Here is a 20,673-nt window from a genome sequence, read left to right as displayed (position 1 = left end):
GGATGGATTATTCCTCTCTGGCTATCCCTGCTCCTCCACTGACTGAGCTTGTGACCTTATAAATTATGAAGCTTCTTCAGGCCTTTGCTTTTCACATCTGTAAAGCTGTGGATCAGACAGTTTCCCTACTGCTATAAATAACCTTGGTCTAAGGATATGAACTGGGAATCCTAGCCCGTACACCAGTGAAGCACTTCCCTCGCAAGTAATCCTTTTGATGAGGTTATTTGGGGGATAAGCATTGCTCGCTGATACTGAGGATGCATTAACAAGGGACGATGACAGCATGCTTGTTTTCTGCTGTGGAAGATGCTCAGGGGCAGTGCTGCCCTTGGAGGGTGGCAGGGGAAGAGCCAGTAGGTTTTGATGCAGTTGGGTGTGGGCTGGGGGAACTCACTAGACCGACATCCCATTTCTACTGCTGCATTGCTCTGACTGGGAATTGAAAGTCTCTGTTTGCCACCTCACCGCTATGTGATACCTGCTTGCTCTCCTGAAAAATGCAGGTGGGGTAGGAGTGGGGGCCGAGGGGATTCTTCTCTGCTGGTGTAGGTTTTACAGCAGTTGGCAGAGGCGGTTTATTGAGAGCTGCTGTTTCTGGTGATCTCCTGTGTGTAGAAAGGAGCTCCGCTGCTTGCCAGGTTTGTGTACCTTTGTTGTTGTTTTGGGACACTGCAAGCAATTTTACGATGCAAATGGGAAAGTAGTTTTGCAGAGCTATTTTTAAAAACTTCTTGCTGAAGATATTTTTGTAGCCTTAACATCTGAAGAGTTTGCTGCAGCGTGTCTTGGGTTTTTGCTCTCTTCTTCCCTAGAGAATGTTACCGGCTGCTGTCCCGAAGGTCTTTTCTGATGCAATGTTTTCCCTTCCCCACTCTCTTTCACTCCACCTTCCCAAATCAAGTGTCATTAATTTGTTCTAGCCTCCAGGGGATGGTGGCAGAAAACTAACTCCTATTACCAAGAGTGAGTGTGGGTTGATCTTTACAGGCACTAGCATTTGGGTTGTTCACAGAGCAGAATGCGGTACAGCATCCTCCTCTCTTGCACAGAAAACAGCTTTTCCCAAGGCACTTGGTTTTGCTCAGTACAAAAGAAGGAAAGATGGCAACCCAACAGCGTTGTCAGCTGCAACATTGATGGTCCATTTGCGGTTTCCTTTGCTGCACTGTAGGGTCTAATGGTTTCTGGCATTACCTTCGATAAGGCAGGCCTCTTTATAAAAATATTTAATTGCAGTTTTTTATTAGCGCCAATTCTCCCTGGTAGGATCAACTCTTCAGTTTGCATGAAGTGACAGACAAAGATGCACGAAAACCCATTTTAACCATGTAAGATAAGCAGGTAGAGATATGAATGAAATCATGGTTCCTTTGGAAATACAGAGCTATGCTGTTAAATACACTTAGTATGGCAAACATTCATATGAAAGACCATTGTGTCAAGTCTAGTAGATGTTTTCTTAGGATGATGTGTTACCTAGTGAGCTGTCTAAATGCTTCTGACTCAAATTGAAGAACTTGCAGACTTCATTACTTACACATAAAGAGAAATAAAAGTGCGTGACTGTAAAGCAATACATACAACACAACCACTGGGCTTGTCTTGAGTGGTGTTACAATGAGCAGCTACTGATCAAAATTTCTGGAGTTCCTTCCTTTATTTTATACTTTTCCTCATCGGGGTGTGCAGCCTCTTTACCGTGTTATCCAGCAGCCCTGGGTGAATGCAGTTTTCAGAACATCCACCGAGTCAGCTCAGAGACGTGCAGGTTTACAGTGTGCTCGCCCCTTTGGCAAGGCTCTGTAGGTCCTTGGCAAGCGGAAAGCTCTTGGAAGCATGTACTGAGTAGTGGATCCGTAAGTAGCCACGCAGTTCTTGAGCAGTGTGTGAAGAAAACCCATTTGCAGTCTGCATTCTGCAGCGTAACTCAATCGGGTGGTTTTCTCCCTCTAGATTTAAAGAATTGCATGCTTCTTTGCTGAAGCACAATCTCTCTGAGCTCTGTGCAAAGACATTCCTGGCTTAGTGAACGAAAACAACAAGTTTTCAAGCAATGCATACTCCTCCCTACACAGTGCTAGTTTCAAATTTAAAAGGTAGCTTTGTTTCATTATCGTTAATTGGTATAACAATAAGAATTTGCAGATGTTGCTTCTGACGCTGATGATGGAGCGTTACATATCTGCTGCTAATCCCTGATGTTATTTGAAGAGGCAACATGATCTTGTGGTAGATGGAATGTGAATTCATCTGAGATACTAATAGTGTCTTACTATTGGACCATAATTCATAGCAATTAAATAATTACATGATAAATGTGAAAATAAGTGCAGTATATCCAAGCTCGTATATACAGAAAAACGTGTTCAATGTACTATGAATATACATTCTGTTCTTAATTTTCAACTGCAGTGGGAAACTGCACATAATTGTCTCTGGACTGCGATTGTATATAGTGAAGAGCATTATTTCTCTGAACTAAGACATCTGAAGAGCATTTGCAGACTTTTATTTGTTCCAATAATAACGCAATCTGAATTGCTACTCTGCCACTTTCCTCTATAAATATTGTGGCAATACAACTGCTGAGCTTTGGGCTTCCTTCACTGCTGGTGCAGCTTTAACTCGCTGGTTTCTGTTCACTACTGTTGTTCCTTTGACATAATTCAGAGGGACATCCTCTCTGTGAAGCCATCCAAAACATAAACTAATTTGTTTTAGGATGACAGTTTCTTGCAAGAAAAAAAAAAGCGAATCCCTTCTCTCCCTTGTGTCCAATCCCTATTTTTATATTAAAATGGTACTTTGCACACCGTTTCACTGGACAAGTTCTGGTGGCATAGTGCAAGAAGGCACAGTGCATGAAAGGACTCATTATAACAGGTAGGAGATGGTGCCAGTAATAGCATGGACAGTCCTGTAACCCTGGATCTTTTGGAGGGGCCCGTTTTATCTGTGAAAACTTCCTCAACAAAGGTAAATTTCTAATGAGTCCCCGAATCAACAGTGTTTCTTAAACCTTTTCAATGCCTCCGTGAAGTCAGTAGATGCCTGTAAAACTATTTAAAATTAGTTTTCTTCATGTAGCTTGCAGTGCACTTGTGGGCTTGGTGCCATGCGAGGTTAGGTAGGTAGACAGATTATCCAGATACACAAATTCATGGTTAACAAGCTTGGGGCCAGAACTGAAGCTTACTGAGAAATTGGAAGAAGCATTGCTTTGTTGTTAGAAAAATTGCTGTTGTGCAAGTGGCAATGGACGGGCACAAAGAAGGTTGGAAACAAAAGCACTGGATAAATGAAAAAGGCCCTTTTGGGGAGGGGGTTAAAAAGAAAAAAAAGGCACTCAGATTATTTAGTTACAAACTGATGAACATAAAAATCAGTTCAGTGTCATGACACGACGGCGCTTTCAGGATTCCAGTAATACAGGAAAACAGGGGCAGTCCTAAGAGAAGCCATACCGTATACAGTATTCCTCCTTTTGAGGAATTTGTTTTTGTGTAAGCACAGCTGCTTTTAATGTTAATTCCACACACGCACAAACTGTGTTTTATGTCCCCCATGCTCCTACTTTAAATCCATAAGTGTATTGATCCTGGAGATTTTCATTAAGAATTGAATTTCCTGCTTCACTGTGCTGTTGGAGTGGAGAGGTTTTGTTTTGATATCATTTAATGGAATAAAAAAGTTCGTATTTTGCAACATAGGTTGTTCAATAGCTAGTGTTCTGATACCAAAAGAGTATACAAAGGGAATTTTTCAGCTAAACTGAAAGGAACCAGAGATCCAGTGGTAATGCTTGTCCAAGAATAAGCACAGACCCACAGCAGTCACTGGGCTTTCAAAATTTTCGTCTGTAACGTGAAGGGGGAAGGTGGTGTGGATGTGGACTTCTGCTGTAGGCTGCTAGTTGGACTGTGCCACAAGGGTGCGAGCCATCAGAAGCTCAAAGACCTGAAGGGACACAGCAGAGCTATGGCTGAGGGATGATTCTGCCTTGATGAATGGAAATACAATGCTGGATCTCTTCTGTCCCCACCTAAGGAAAGATAAAGCATTGATTCAGCTGCCTGGGAAATCTTCCAGATAGGAGATTTGTATGGGCTTAGAGCTGGAAAAGAAAGAAGGCAAAACTAGAGCTTTAAAGCAGTTGATTTCAAACTGCATACAGTTCTTAAGAAATCACTCTTAAATTTATCTCCGAATAAAACCACCCATCAGAACCCAGGCTTCCCAGTCAAAGGACGTTTCGGGTCTGTACGTTCAGACCTGGAAAGTGTGAGATCCTTAAACTACTTCACGCTGTCCCAAAGCCAAACACTGCTCGGGTTGCCGGTATGTAACACTGTGGTCTTTCAGTAGGAATTCTGGGATCTCACTGAAAATTAAGTCTCAGCGTTAACTCTTAATTTTGAGCATCTTCTCTTGCTCCCACTGCTTTTACCTACTGATGCGATGCTTCTATTTTGGAACTACTGCAATTGCTTGGCAAGACTGAGCTCGAGGGCTTTTTAGCTTTCTCTTTTTTTTTTTTTTTTTTTTTTTTCTTGGATGTATTTCTGGATCTGTTGTCAAGTCTGGAAAGAATAGGCTGCTGTGAGTAAAACGTCTGGAGTTCCCATCAGCTATCGATTCTCCAGCCCGATTCAGAAGTTTTGCAAGCCGTGGGGTTGCGAGGCTCTGCGGTTTTTATTTCTGTCCTCTTCACCGGTTTGCTTTCTGTTTTTCTGACTCGTGACAAGCTCGGGGACATGTAGCTGCTTGGAGAAAGCTTTTCAACCTTGTTGATTTCTCCGTAATGGCCTCGGTGTGCTTACCTGTCCAGATCGAGAGCGATAAATAAATAACTCCCTTCTTCCTTGGTGGTTTTGGGAAAGAGCAAAAGTTGAATCCATCTAAAAATCTTTCAGTCGCGTTCAACTTCAGTTTTTTGTTTTTTTTTTTTTTATGGTTGGAGCAAATGGGGGCGGGCGATAATTGGGAGAGCTGTACAGTTATATAACTAAAAGCTCTTCTGCTGGAAGTTAGGAGAGCAGATTGCCTGGCCATCGATGCACGCCACGTGTTCGTAATCTTCCCACAGTGTCCATGCAGAGGAGTACAGGCAGGCACTGTGCTTTGGTTTCGTGGATGAACATGTTCAAACGAAGACACGATAAAAATATTTTTTCCTTTTGGGGTACACATTTTATTTTTTTTAAAGAAATAGGAGTGGTTTTGTACTACTTGAGGATTTAAATAGTGTTGATGTTGCATAAATGATGGCAGTAATTATTCTTAGCTAGAAATTCTAGCTGTTGATGGCTTCAACGTGAAGGCTGTCATCTAAAACTCATGGGGGAAAAAATTGACTTGGAAAAAGATTATGCAATGTAATTCGGTGCTGAGAATGTAATTTCATGGAGGGAGACCCAGTCTAAAAGCAGGAGAAATGAGATTCGTGCAGGTGCCTTTGTGTTTACCAAAAAGGCCTGGAGAAAGGGGGAGCCACGTCGCTTCAGAAGCTTGTGAAAATCCCCAGAAGCCAATGGTAACAAGCCAGTTTTGTTAAACCTTGGAAATAGAACAGCGTTGGAGGAAAGACTGAATCAGGAGCAGCCCAGAACTGGTCTGGATATTGCCACACCTAAGGCTCGTGTTTGACAGACGTTCCTAGGCTAAACTCCTTTGCATCCACTCTCCTGGGGGACCAAGCTGCAGTGCTTCTCCCTCCATCCCTTATCTCTTTCAGTTTCAGGCCTTAAGGCTGTTAACATTTTTCTTTGTTAAAGCTTGTTGCCTGAAAAGGCCTGGGCTTGGCCCTAAGCTGGGGCCAAGTTGTGTTGTTTTGTTTTGTTTTTTCTCCCCTTCCCTTGGGTAGAGGAAGCAAAACAAACCAGGTTTTGACACAGCATTGTTAGTTAAGCTTCCATGGGGGACTCCAAAAGCTTTGCCTTCCTTCCTGCAGATGTTTGAAATCACCCAGCAGTGAGTATGAAATTTCACAGGATAGCAGAGCCGATCTATTGAGTCCGAGACACAAAAAGAGGCGTCTCTGCTTAGTCCTGGCTGCACATTGCTCTGCCTGGTGTCATGGGAGCTGCTCTTGATCGAGGTGCTGCTGGTTAGGTTGACTTCACTGTAATGAAGTGAAACAAATCATAATTATGCAAGGTTACATAAAGTGGTAAAGGCTAAAGCATGAAAAACCTGTGTCGTCTTGTCTAAGACATGCTTTAGAGAAGCAAGCAGGCCATGTTTTGTATGGTTTCTTCCAGTTCTAAAGGAACCTGAAATCCAAAATTTGTCAGTTCTGAAGCAGTAGCATACACAGGACTGGCATGTTTCGTCTTTCCCAGAAAGCCTGGCCATGTTCATCTGGGGCTGAGACAAACAGAGGCGTGATGGTGAAAGGAAGAGTAAATTTGCTTCAGCTTTTTCTCTCTTCAGGCCTTCTTTGGCTCATCTTATTCCTATTGCCAGTGTTGTGTGCTCTGCTGGGCAGCAGACGGTGTGGACAGATATCTGTGGAAATAAATATTGGTCAGGTTTGCTTGATAGCTCTCCTCTAATTAACATCTTGCACGCTTAGGTGGATGCACGCCATAGAAAAACTGCTTCTGCTGAACAGCTGCCAGCTCTCACTGCTCATTGAACTAGGGGATGATGCACAAATTGCCATAACGTGTTTCTTGTGAGAGAGACTGACTTCAGAATGTGGGTGCCTAAGATGATTGTAGCATGGTGAAACTGAATACAGCTCTTTTTCTTTTTCTTGCAGTTTGTGGAGACATCCATGGCCAATTCTTTGACTTGATGAAACTATTTGAAGTGGGAGGTTCTCCTGCCAACACGCGGTACCTCTTCCTGGGGGACTATGTGGACAGAGGGTACTTCAGCATTGAAGTAAGTTTCTTATTTCTTTATTTTTGGCTGTGAAACTGCTTGCAGCCTATAGTGTGTATTTGACAGTAATTTAACCACTTCAGGAACAGAGGCTCTTTGCAGACACCACTGTGAGCAAAAGAGGTCCGTGTAAATGTCACTGTTGGGGTTTTCATAAAGGCTGTTTGGTATTCGGTCAAATCCTGCTACATCTATGCAAGAGAGCTGATGGAGAACAGTCCTAGGAACTTATAGCGACCATCCAAATGTAGCACAGAAGGCAGTCTGCTCTGCAGCTTAAACAAGTTAAATAGGATTAATAGACACGATCTATTAGAAAAGAGATGTAGAGGAATAGTGACACACAATTCGACTTACTGACTTAGTTGATCTGAGCCTCCTGTATGCAAATTTCTTATGAAGTGGAAGGAACAAAAAAGCCAGCAACATAGCATGCTGTGCTGGAGAGAATGAATGAGTTCTGCTTAAATCTGGGTTGCAGCAGTGCGTGATCTCTGGCACTTGAATCCACGGAGCAGTGATGGACATGTGCCCTGTTGAAAGTGCTGAGACCCAGTGCAGATGCGAGCATCAGGATGTAGAATGAGGAGGTCAAATGGAAGCATCTTTAGCTGGCTTGTGAAGGAAAATCTATGAAGGAAAACTGTCCTGCCCAACATACCTACCTTTGACTAGAAGAAAGTCAAATACCAGGCATAAATGCATTGTTAGAGTGCTCATAAAACAAATGGGATTTTTTTTAATTTGTTTTGTTGCTTGGTTTTGCAAATTGAGGTGCACAGTTACCAAATAAAATCTAATCTGGATTTGTTCATCCAGATCATAGCTGATCTGGATCTCATCTGATTGACCGCTCAGTGGTCCATCAGAAACCCTTGCAGCAGCTTTTGAGCTACAGTTTGAGTCTTTCCTTTGAAGAGTTCAGACTTGAACTCCCTCTAAGCCAAGGGAGTTATGTTATGAAATATATGTTAGAAACAACATAGGTCGTATGATACGTGGTTGTGTAGCAGTGACTAGTTAAGATGGCAGCAGACACTGCTGTTTCGTTTTACAAACGACATCTTAGTACACTTCTGTCATACTGATATAAAAACATGTAGTCCCAAACAGCTGAGTTACTTGCAATGTGTTTGTAAAATGGATTGGTGCATTATCTTGCCAGTTCTATATTTATACTATGCAGAGAAGTTTCTTAAAAATAAGATTCTATAAAACCACTTTTGCTTTATTGGCTGATTTTTTAAAAACTTACTTTTAAGTGTTAACAGCATGGTTGGGAGGTGATACATTCTACAAGTAGAAATACACCGTTTCAAGTGCAAAACTGCAAGGTTCTTCAGCCCACATACCATAAATGTTTAATATAGTCAGGATTTAGTCTTACACTGAAGTCCACGCTGCGATCGGGCTTTTTGTTGTACCACGAGTCTGCTTTCTCCCTTCTCTGGTCTTTGGTGAGCTGTGGGCTAAATCATCACGGCGTGGATTGCTGTACTGGACTGCTGGAAGAAGGGTGGGAATGTGGAAGATGCCTTTGTAGGTTTATGTTGTTGTGTGACTGAATCTTGCACTACCGTTTTTCAGTCGTGATAGCCTAATTTTTATCTCCTGAAGACTTTGACTGGACCAAGTTGCATCTGGAAGATTAGAGTTTTGTCTCCATTTCTTTATGCTTTTTATTAGAAGAGACTAAACAAGTGATTTGCTTCAGCTTTCAAGTGCCTGTCTGACAGTTTGCCAAAATCTGCTTTAGGGCTATTACTGGTTACAGACAAGAGCAAGCCATATAACATGGCAAAATAGCTTATGGGTGGGGAACAAGCCCCTTAAAATAATTCATTTTTGCAATCTGCACATACACATTTAGCAAGTTCTATTCTGCATTTAGATTTTCCATTCTGGAACACTGCTTTTTCACTGGAAGCTGCGCTGGTTTCTTCTAGAGCAAAGGAAATACCTGAACAGCCCCTTATATTATTCCTTTTTGTATGTAGGATTCTCACAGTACTACTTTTCTGGTGCATAACTGATTGTCCCCACCTGTCACCTTGATTAAACAATGCCTTTGAAAGAAGAGGAAGGTTTCTATTTCATAACTGTATTCGGATTTACAGCTATGCATTCAGGCATGAACTCAGCAGAATAAGTAGTGACAAGGAGAGGGGAAATGGAGAGGAATGCACTTTGGCAGGCTGGGGGGATGCTTTTGTTGGAGAAGGGGTCCTGAGCACGTCTAGCAGGCACCAGCTCTTGCCAGGACTTTGTGCTGGTGTAAAAGTCATGGTGGAAAACAACCCAGCCTGGCCTCAGTACGTATTTCCACCATGCCAGTCACCCCCTGATCTTTATTCCATCTCTCTGTTGGCTCCTCTTTCTGCCAATGTAGACGTGACACAATCGCAGTTTTGGGGTCTTTCCAGAAGAATGAAGTAGGTGGTCCAAGGTACTAATCACAAGTAATACGAGCTTTTTAAAAATCCCTTCACTTGCCGTGTGCTATCTAGCGTAAAAGTGACACCATTGAGCCTAAACCTAGCTGAGTTCTGGCAGTGGGCGAGATAATCCCCGTCTGTGGGCTGCAAAGCATTTGGGATTCTTCTGGATGAAAGGTACTATATAATGTAAGCTATTATCATTAAGAACAGAAGAAGAAATTGCATAAGGTAGGTGGAAGGCACTTGATAATGCAAAGGGAAAGAGAGAAAAGTATTTGTATAAGGCACTCAGCAGAAATGACAGTCCTTGCCCCACAGAGCTTTTGATCTAAGGGCTCAATCCTTCATATGTGTGCTCCATTTTTACCAAGCAGAGTTGGCTCCCTTGTTTGTAGAGGGTGTTTTATGCCTGTAAAATTACTTCCAAGCACAGTGTTGCAGGATGAGAGACTAGTAAAGAAACTACAATAGCTTTAAAAAAAATATAAATGCAAAACTGTAGATACAATGAGACAAGCTTTCTTGGCACAGACCAAATCTTTATCCCTTTGCTGCACTCTTTTCCATTTGACCTTTTGGCAGAGCCTGAGCGTTTCTCCTCTTAGAAAAACAGACTCCTGCAACTTGCAGTATCTGATGTGGTGCACTTGTTTCCTCAGCTGTGTAACTGATAACATTTCCAGGCTGCGCTTGTGCACCGTTCCAGGGTTCTGACTCCAGAGTAGGAACCCCTCACTTCTCCCTTTAAAACAAGTTTATGGTCGTGGATAAAAGAAATCCAAATGATCAAAACAGAGGGCTATTTTTAAGTCCAAAGAGCAGTTAGATTGTAAGTGTTTCTGCAGGAACGGGTTGTAAGGAAGAACGACTTTTCTTTACCTGGGTCTGAAAACTCGTTTGAAAGTCAGACGTAAACACAATGCAGTGCAAAGGAGTATGCATGTAGACTGCTTTTCATCAGTGTTTGAAAGATGACAGTCACTGTAAATGCCAAATGTAGTGCATTAATATCACGTGAAGGAACTGCTGGAACTCTCTTCCTGCTCAATCCCACATAAAAACACACAGGCTTAAGTTTTAATTGCGTGCCCTTCTGATTGTTTTTGACAGAGCAGACAGTTGGGATATGCGGAATTAAACAAAAGTTCATAACTAACAGAAGTGGAAATGTGCTTAATTAAGGTTCAAAATATGTATACTTGTTCACTTCCCGAATCCAAAGACTGCCATTGCAAAAGGAAAAGCTGCTCTTGTGGTGTTTCTGGCAAGAACAAAGTGAGGTGTTTGGAGTAGGTCTGAAGGTCAGGAATTTGACCATCAGACCTTACTTCAGTTTAAAAAAAAGCACATGGCACTTTAGATGCTTACGAACACTGAGCTTTTAGAATTTGACTGATCTCTCCCAAGAAAAGAGTCGCATTTAATAAATTCATGTTAGTGAGCTGTGGGTGAAGTGAACGCTGGTGAAGTCATGTGTTTACCATCTCTCAAGTCTTCGTGCACTTTCGAGGGCTTTATTGGAGGAATAAGCACCTTATTCTCCATAGCTCTAGAATATTAATGTTTCCTAATAAAAAGCTTGAAATATTTTTGGTCAGTCAAGAGTTCATTGAAGTCAATTGTTGTGTTTACTTCTTTCAGAGCAAATAAAGTCCTAGGAACTTCATTATCCTAAATTTCCTTGCCCTTTTCTTTTTTTCTGGCAATACCAGATATGTTTCTGTGTTATCAAGAGTTTTCATCTTTTAAGATCTTATTTTTCCTGGGAAATAATTCTCAGAACCTTTAATATTCAGTAATTCAGCAAATTCAAGTTATTTTTCTCTATATTGTATTCCCTGATTAGAACACCCACTTGTGTCAGGACAGTGCCCCCAGCTAGCAGCCTGCATCAGCTCTTCCAGAGCGAACCACCAGCAAACCAAGAACACATTTGGGATGCAGGGAGAGTGCACAGGGTGATGCTGTGAAGGTCACTTGTACTGTTCTCCCCTCACTTCTTCTGTATCTCTGGGACTTTTTTCCATAGAAAACAGCTGGGGCCAAGACACAAGGTCCAATAAAGAGAGCTAGGAGCCAGCACTTGGATTTTTGTTTAGAAAGTACTACTTATAAGAATTAGTGGAACATTAAATATATATCTGCTCACCTTTTTGGTATAAATTGAGATCCTTCCAAAAGGCTGAAATGGGTGTAATGTGTTTTAAACACTAGAAAAGAGTGTAAGGCAAGTAGCAATATTTTGCGTGTGACCATTTTTAATAAAACCATCTGGGAGACCAGCTAGAAGGGTGTGTTTCAGTAATTAAAATCTAGAGGTGCTAAAGTACCGTGCAAGTGTCAAAACAAGCTCCCGAAGCAGCTCGGGAATATTCAGCAGATGTTTAAAAACAATAAATTAAACAAGAACTGAATTCTGCAACAACATTTTGGAACCAGCTGAGACCCTGACCACAAGGAACGGTTTCACTGTTAGTCCATGAGAAGTAGGTTTCCACAGTGGTAGCCTTTTTTATTTTTAAACATGAAAGCTCTACATACGTGAGCACTTGTTTTTGAAACACAAAGAACGGGCAAAACAAGAGCACGTTGGCAAAGAAGACTTGGGGCAAGAACTGTAAGTTGTCACTGAAGGTGTGGTTGATGGAGGTGGTTCAGAAAAGCATTTGCATCAGTGGCATGTGTTTTGGTTACAGATACAACCTGCCTTTGTCTCTGAAATAATGCCACATTGAGTGGTACTAGCTGTGTGTAAAAAGGCACACAGTTTCCTTTGGGATAACTTACTCCATTTTAGAAAGCTGCATCTGTACTAGGTACTGCAATTATCCAATTACTGCAGTGCAGTTAAAATAATGCAATTTTTATGTTTAGATGAGATGCGTGCTAGGTAGAGTGAAGGAGCTGTGCTAAAATACTGTTCAGAGAGCGTCAGTAGAGACCTTAGTAATGTACAGCTCAAATTATCTTTCTGACTATTAATTACCTTGTGTTTAATCACATTGAACTTCGTGTGCTGGGGGAGTGCCCGATGGCATCGGTCATTTGGAGGGAGAGTTCATCTTTTGTTACACGTACAACGCTGTGAGCTAGCAGTGAGCTACAGCTTTTTCTTCTTGGCATCATCAGGGAAAGAGCACACAGGAGGCAGAGGGCTGTGTTGCTGTGGCTGCAGTCTAGTGGCAAGGGTAACTTTTTCAAGGTTACTTGCTTTGAGCACTTAATGTGGGATTTGTGGAAGGAGGTCTGGGACTCTTGTTTTCCCTTTTCAGAAGGAGCTGAGACTTGAAATTGTGACAAGGCTCCAACTCAGCGTGCAACAATGGAGTTAAATCCCTAGCCCATTTTGAAAATATGCTTCTTTGGCTTACGTAGCACTTAATTGCATAGACCTTTTTTCCTGGTGGTGAGGCTGCCAGAGCCTCAGCAGGAAAACAGCTTGACTACTGTAGGAGCTGGGAGCTGGGCAGATCACCTCTTTGCTCTTACCTGAGGGACATCTGGATTGCAAAGTCACTCCTGGACATTTTATGCAGAGCTACAGCAAAGGTGACGTGTAGTATATTAACAACAAAGCTTGGAGAAAAGAAGAGATTTAAAAGTTTTGCTACTGGGAAGCAACACTACCAAGGAGTCAGAGATTATAAATTCAGATTTTCAACAGCAAATTGACTTCAGTAAATGTTCATTTTTGTTTGTTTGTTTTAAACAAGTTTGCATATGCTTTCTGGACTTTTACTTTTTTGTATATAAATGACTAAGTTGGAAAGCCATGAAAAGCTGTCACCTTCATATTTGTTGTTTAGTTTGCAAGGAAAAAAATCTGCTAATTAGCTCCTGTTTATTCTTATGATATTACGTCAGTGGACTTCTGAACAGAAAAGGGAGAAAATTAAAGAAAATATCTAAAGAAAAAACGCCTTAAATATGATAGTACTGAAAACTACACAAACTGTGAAGGCTGGGCTTATGTTATTTGAGGAGTAGCTTCGAAATATGGTGTTTTCTGGACTGTGTTGCTTCCCCCTTATCTTCTCTAGTTCTCTTAAATGCTTCAAAGGGAACATGAAAAAATAAAAGTATGATAAGCAAACATGAAGTGATCTAACCATAAGCAAGTACCAAATGCAAAAAAAAAAAAAAAAAAAAAAAAAAAAGATAAAACTTAGTTTTCCTTATTTACTTTGCTTCCTAGACCTGGATGATATTTTAAGTATCTTGTGCTGATTTCAATCTTGCCAAGGCGTTATGAATATGAAAAACTTAAAAGGAAAATATAACCAATTCTATTTTTATTTTTAATAAAGCTTTTCATCTGTGCACTAAGTGTTGTGCTTTCCTGAATTATAAAGCGATTTGGCAGAACTAGAAGCTCTGGGGTAGCTTCAACACAACTTTTTTTCATGGTTGGAACTTTTTTTGGATGAATGGAGGTGTCACTTTAATCATCTTGTCTCACAGCATTTACCTCAAATTTTTGTATGAAACTGTAAGTTAAAAGAATTGAGTTACTGGAAAAATGATGAAAATGAGCAGTCATCATCAGATCTGGAGAATTTTGCTGGTAACGTTGAAATGAAGACTCCAGGCTTTCTTGCCTGTTGAAGTGAAATCCCCAAAGCCATGTCTTCACTGTCTATGCAGGCACACCCCTCATGGTTGTTTTGAGCCACGGCACGTAATTCATAGCCTCATCTAGGTTGGAAATGACCTTCAAGTTGATCAAGTCCAACCATCAGCCTGACCTGCCGTGTCCCATCGCTCAACCATGTCCCTCAGAGCCATGTCCACACCTCTCTTAAGTACCTCCAGGGATGGAGACTCCACCACTTCCCTGGGCAGCCCGTTCCAGGGCTTGACCACCTTCTCCGTGAAGAAATTCCTCCTGATACCAATCTAAACCTCCCCTGGCACGACCTGGGGCCGTTAAAGCCTGTAACCCAACAGCATAATCTCCCACTGGATTAGGTCAACACGATGTCCAACGTGGTGTTTGGACATTTCTTCTTGCTGCCTGGGGTGGCAGTAGCACCTGGTAAGTCGAGGAGGCAACGTGATATTGGGAGCCCTTCTGTACCTTCCCAAGAGGGAGGATTGATTTTTATTTATTTATTTGTTTGTTTAAGTACCGGAGGGTGCTGCCTGTATCTTCTCTGCTTTTTTACCTACCTCTAAAGCCTCTGAATAAACAAACAAATTACGGAGTCCAGACAGAGCATCTAGATGTTTACGCACAATAAATTCAAGACAAAGTGCAGCATTGTAAAACCCCTGCTGCTGTGTAATTATCTATAGATAGTGTGGGTTTTAGCACAAATGGAGAAATGCGGCATCATTTTTCCTTTAAGATGATGACTGTGAAGCAAATGGGAGCAGAGATCAAAATGTTCAGATACGATTAACATAAATCTTCTATTCCTTTTTATGAAGACACTCTGAATCATAGAAGGGAATTCGTACTGTTTGTATTTAGAGGCATGAAGCTGACAAAAACGCAGGGTTTCCCCTAGGCAGAAACCACTATCAGAAGTACATTTCCACATTCCAGGCTGTTGGTTATTAAGGTAACTCAACTCCCCAACAGAATGAAGGGAGGCCATTAGGGGATGGTTGCATGAAAGTGTTGAATTTCGACACCTTTTGTTTCTTGTGCAACAGTCGTGCAGTTGGTGGGTGTTTACGGCAGGAAGGGCTGGAGGAGAAATCGTTCAGACAGGTTTGTAGCTCGCTTTTCCCCAGGCCATCATGGTCCTTGCCACGTTCTTCCGAAGAGTGGGCTCATCAGCTTGGCAGCAGAGGGAAGGCTGAGCGCATCCAGCGGTCTCGTGGGATGCGATGGGACGTGTCTCATTTCCATGGGCTTCCCTGGAGCTGCCAGCTTGTCAGCCAGGTACCTGGCCAGGGCCATCATGCAAGTGATAAATATTCTGTGAAGGTTGCAGATTTATTCATCTGTCAGGAGTTTCTTCACGCTTTGACGTTGGTGCCATGTCAGTTTTGTTTCAAAACAACTGTTTTGTTCAGATGGTCTCGAGAGGTCTCCGCACAGACTGCCCCTCCAAGTCTCCTTTTCTGCCTTTTAAAAACACGTCTACAAGAAATGTCATCTCAAATCGAAGTCTGGGAAGACAAAAGGCTTTATCTGAGGCTTTGTACTAACTGCATTTAATGCAAGAGCTTTGTGGATTTTTCCTTCTCGTCCATTTGTGCAGAACAGCGTAAAGTGAATAACAAGCAAGCGTTTGCTGCAAGTATTCCTGTAGAAATTCTCTAATACTGGAAGCTAAGGTATTTCCTGAAGTGTGGGTTAAATTGTTCTAGGGCAACAGTCTTTCTTCAGGCAGGATGTGCAGATCTTCCGGTGAAATACTTTCCACGGCAGATTTCTGCCTGGCCTTCCAGGTGGAGTGTACGCGTTTTGTTTTGGAGATGCGTGGTGTTCCTGATAGCTGTAACAACTGAAGGCTGAGCAGGGATTTATTTAGCCAAAGTCAGAGACTTTGATACCAGAGAACACCGATATCAGCTTCTGCCAGTCCATGTTTCAGCACGGAGAGATGTTTGCACATGATAAACACATGAATGATGAAGTTTTAAACATTGAAAACATGTTTCATGCAGGGTACTTTTTCCGTGCTGTTTCTTTTTGCTGTTGGGGGGAACACAATGGTTGAATTTTGTAATGAATTATAAATTATGTTTCTCTTTCTCGTTTCTGCTTTGCAGTGTGTGCTGTACTTGTGGGCCTTGAAAATCCTTTACCCCAAAACACTGTTTTTACTTCGTGGGAATCATGAATGTAGACATTTAACAGAGTATTTCACATTTAAGCAAGAATGTAAGTGTACCTTATAGCCTGTCTTGTCTTTAATCCCTGTTCAACAGCTTCGTTTTGTTATTTCGTATTTGATACTCACTTTTCCTATCAGTAATTCCTAAGGTACTCCTAATGCTTACTCTGAGCAATTTTCAGCTGTCATCCCTGTTCCCCGAATGGGCCGACATCCTGCAGGGGTTGGGGAGGGTGTCCCTGTGATGGAGAAAGGAGGGGATTAGTCTCTGAGCTAACTTCTGATCAGAAGTGCAATTCACTCTTACCCTGTAAATTGGCTTACACTTATTGGTACACTTATTTTTTAATACAAATTCCTTTCTGTATTGCAAGAAAGGATGCAGTGACACACACAAGCTCATTAGGTGTAGACCTTCACTTGCACAATGAAACTTTTTTCTGGGGCACTGTAAACTGAAGCTATTGCCATACTCCTCTGTTGCCTTTTTAGCAGCGGGTATAAAGGAAATGTTAATTGGCTCAAAGGCTTCATGGTTTTCTGACTTTAATATGCGCATTGGTAAATTAACATTTCGGCTTCATTGTACCACCTCATTCATTTTATAATGGTCTTTTGGTAGATAATTAATTGTAAGGGACTGGGCTAAAGTTCTGATTACTTCATAGAGAGCTTTGAGTGAAAATGCAGTAGCTGATTACCACTCAGCAGACTTTTTAAGCCTTGCTGTATAGGTTTCCTGGGAGACAACAATGGCATATTAAATTGATTATTTACAGCTTTTAAGAAAAATTTAATGAACTTTGCAGAACTTCTGTTAGTTTCACCTCAAATAGTAAATGAATTTTTCCACCAATGAGTAACAGTAGCCTTAGAGGTTTTTTTTGCATGAACCAAGCTTTGCTGTAGTTCTCAGTGCAAGAGAGCAGTGACAGCAAGATTAGGATTAAGTAGCATTCTGTTGCTGTTTTCCTTTAAGCGTTGGTTGCTCTTGTTGATACCATTTTAATCTTTAAAAGGTAAAATCAAATATTCAGAACGAGTATACGATGCCTGCATGGATGCCTTCGACTGCCTTCCCTTGGCTGCTCTGATGAACCAACAATTCCTGTGTGTACATGGTGGCTTGTCTCCAGAGATCAACACCTTAGATGACATCAGAAAAGTAAGTCTGAGTAGTGCTCGGGTCTAATGAGAGAACGGTTAATCACCGATAACTAGAAATTGAATCCTTTCTCACTTTTATATCTGTAAGTCGCTTGTATGTCATTTCAATGTTCACATTGACATTATTGCCTTTTAAAGGTCTTTTTAAATAGAACGTAAAAGGAATTGCTGCAATTAGTGGTGTTTTATTGAGGTGAAGAAATCACCAGCAACCAGTATAATGCAGGATTTATCATCTTTGTGTTCTGAAAAAATAAAATAAAAATTGTATTAGGGAAACCAGTATTTAGGAACAAATAAACATAGTATTAATTTCTTGTAAGTAAAATCTACTGGCGCATTGTGGGCATACCACCTGATGATTCCTTGTACCTTGTTAGGCATTCTGCACTCTTGGAGAAAAGTTTTAAATATATTTATTTATTTATTTATTTATTTATATTTATTTATTTCTAGAAAAATCTCACAATATCTAAAGAACATAATAAAAATTGTGATATGATAGCAATAATTATAGTCAAAACATTATTACTTAAAAGAAAGTCGAGAACTTTGTTGTCAAAATTTTCTGGTATGGTTTTAATAGTACTGCACTTGGGTGTGCAGTGCTTGTAAGAAACTTTTCATCACACAAGAGTATAATGTAAGCACCAATTTACTGAGCCCCACTTAGACAATATCAAACAATATCTTTATGCACTCTGTTGTTGCATGCTATCAAGGATTAATTCTTTTCATGTGTTTTGGTAAAAGAGATATTTAGCCCATTCGTTTTTAGCGTTTCTAGCAGTATAGATTTCATATTTCTTGCATGAAGTTTGAAACTTGTAAATATGGGTACACACTTCTGAAACTTAAAGATACTGAAAGATGAATTGTATTCTAAGGCTAATTTTTAGCCTACTAAGAAATAAATATGGTTTAAAAATATAATTCTTAAATCAGTAATTACATATTTTGATTTAAATGCAATTAGATTAAGATATTAACAGCACTTTCAAAAATTACTGAATACAAAGTTTGATTTCTGAGTTAAAGGTTCACTATCTCATTAAGCTAAAATATTCTCTGCCTGAAAATTAGCTGGCTTTGCAACAGTGTAATAGCAGAGCAAAATTGTTTAGTGCTTAGATTCTAGATTAGGATCATTAACATCTTCACTTCAGCGCTCCCCCCCAATCATTCCCCTTTCCCAGTAGGTTTATTCATCTTTGGCAATCAGTAGGAATTGTTTTTGCATATTTATGAATTGTTATTTAGTTTCAATGAGTTACAGTTACAAAAGCATTAATTGTTTAGAGGGTTGAAATAAGTTAGAAGTGTAGGTATGCTATGAATATTTCATAATGAGGATGCAAAGGCAAAATTGTGGCGATTTCATTAAGACATAAACTTGGTGTTGCAAACAGGTAAGACCACTTCTTTCTGGTTGAAAATTACTTTTTTTTTTTTTTTTTTTTCTAAATAATTAACAAATCATCGTTTGATCTTTCTGGAGAGAAAGATCCTTTTTCTTTCTAGAGAATGTTCTGGACCGCTGGCTTCACTCTTACAGCCATCTTAACAAGGACCCTTTTTGTATTAAAGGATGCTTACAGAGGAATACTGCTTTCTAATATTTTCATATTTTGTCATACTCTTATATGCAGTGTGATTCTATATAATTTAAATTTTTAATGCCAGTGGTCTGTTAATACCAGGCAGAAACAGTAATTTTTAGCTGCTTAATTAGAGCTAGTATTATGGGAGCAACAGGAATACCATGGCAAGATGCTGTAATGCAGAAATGTGTTTATATATATATACATATATATATGTATGTATGTATATGTATATATATATATATATATATGAATGTATTGAAAGTAAAATGGGAACTAACTTTGAAATAACTATTGTATTTTTTTCTTGAATTGTCTCAGTCACATTAGTCAAGTGCAATGATATTTGAAAAATCACAAAATACAGGATTACTGATTTTTTCTTTTCCATATTCACAAAGAACATAAAAAATATATATATAAAAAAAATCACATCATATGGGAATCCACTGTATCTCTTTATTTTTCATCTATATCTATTACTGCTTCTCTTCGTCAGTGTTAGCAAGGAACATTTTACTGTTATTTATTCAAAATCCAGTTCTTTAAAGCTGAGAGTAACCCAAAGCCGAAAAGTAGTCTGCTTTGGGTGTTAGTTTGGCAACCTATGGAATGAAAAAAATAATACCTTTGCTTCAGTGTTTCTATTGAAAGAAGTTAGTATTTCTTTGTCTCCTATTTTTCTTAGTTAGATCGATTCAAGGAACCACCTGCATACGGACCTATGTGTGACATCCTGTGGTCAGATCCATTAGAGGACTTTGGAAATGAGAAGACTCAGGAACACTTTACTCACAACACAGTCAGGGGGTGCTCGTACTTCTACAGGTGAACATTTCTTCTTTGATTTAATGGATTTCTCCGTGTCAGCTTGTTCTGGTTTGGTATAAATGTTTGCTTGAAGTTTACAGTGCTTCTTAGATAATTGGGTTGTGAAAAGGTCTGGTCCTTTTTTTTCCCTGCAGGCTGGGCTTACTTTCAGGTAAATTCATCTTTTATTTGTGTCTTGCCTTCTTCACACGACTGTAAAAACCTAAATAACTTAATTTTATTCACCAAAGCCCATGTATTTCATTTATTTTTCTCCTTGTAAGTTAGGGAATGAACTTTACTCTTTTAAAAAGGGGTAGTTAACTACATTTCTAGTTTGAAACTTATAAGTTAATTTTGAATGAAAAATACTAGTGTTGGAAGACTCACTACCTATTGCTCTGCATGGTAGGTAAAAACTGGTTTCTCCACACAGGCACGTTTTTTCCAGGTCTATTGAACTTCTGCTTAAATTTGGGACTAGTTCTTCCCATGAAATTTAGTATTTGAACAGTACTGGTTAAATTGGACTGGCTAAGAGCTGAAATGTAGACAAGTTGCCTGTAATCACAGATGTTATTGCAGAAAACGTGTATGTAGTTAAATGCAAGGACATCAAATTATAATTATCTGTAAGTGATTTCTTTTTATATATATTAAAAATAAACCTGAGAATATTACCAAAAAGTAATAGTGGTGGGTATAGAAGCAAATCTAAAAGAAATCTGTGGGTCAGTTTGTGACTGTTTAAAGGAAGCTTCCTGTTTCTTTTCTGCTTAGTAGTTGTTGTAAAATTCTATCCTTTAAGCATGGTTTTTATGTGTCTCTGTCAGTGTAAAGAGTTGGGAGACCCTAACTACTGTACATTGAAGCAGTGCCTTTCTTTGGGTGCTTGGGTATGTGCCCTTGTCAGCACACAGGGAAACCAAAGCAATCGACCAGTTCCCTTTTCTCAGTTTGATCTGAAGGGAAGCT

General features: G+C 40.1%; 1 protein-coding gene across 2 annotated transcripts in view; it reads left to right on the top strand.

The window, feature by feature from the left end:
• The window catches only part of PPP3CA (protein phosphatase 3 catalytic subunit alpha), a 190,353-nt gene that overhangs the window by 124,862 nt on the left and 44,818 nt on the right, over positions 1–20,673 (top strand). For both annotated transcript variants that reach the window (XM_084519424.1, XM_084519423.1), the window contains exons 3-6: positions 6,767–6,891; positions 16,056–16,167; positions 17,140–17,285; positions 19,577–19,716. In XM_084519424.1, the coding sequence (XP_084375550.1) occupies positions 6,767–6,891; positions 16,056–16,167; positions 17,140–17,285; positions 19,577–19,716 (523 nt within the window). The remainder of the gene's footprint in view (positions 1–6,766; positions 6,892–16,055; positions 16,168–17,139; positions 17,286–19,576; positions 19,717–20,673) is intronic.

The sequence above is a fragment of the Aythya ferina genome (genome assembly GCF_964211825.1).
Source record: "Aythya ferina genome assembly, chromosome: 4".
Lineage (NCBI taxonomy): Eukaryota > Metazoa > Chordata > Aves > Anseriformes > Anatidae > Aythya > Aythya ferina.
The sequence above is the reverse complement of the archived record's forward strand: the minus strand, read 5'-3'. Positions and strand labels throughout refer to the sequence as shown.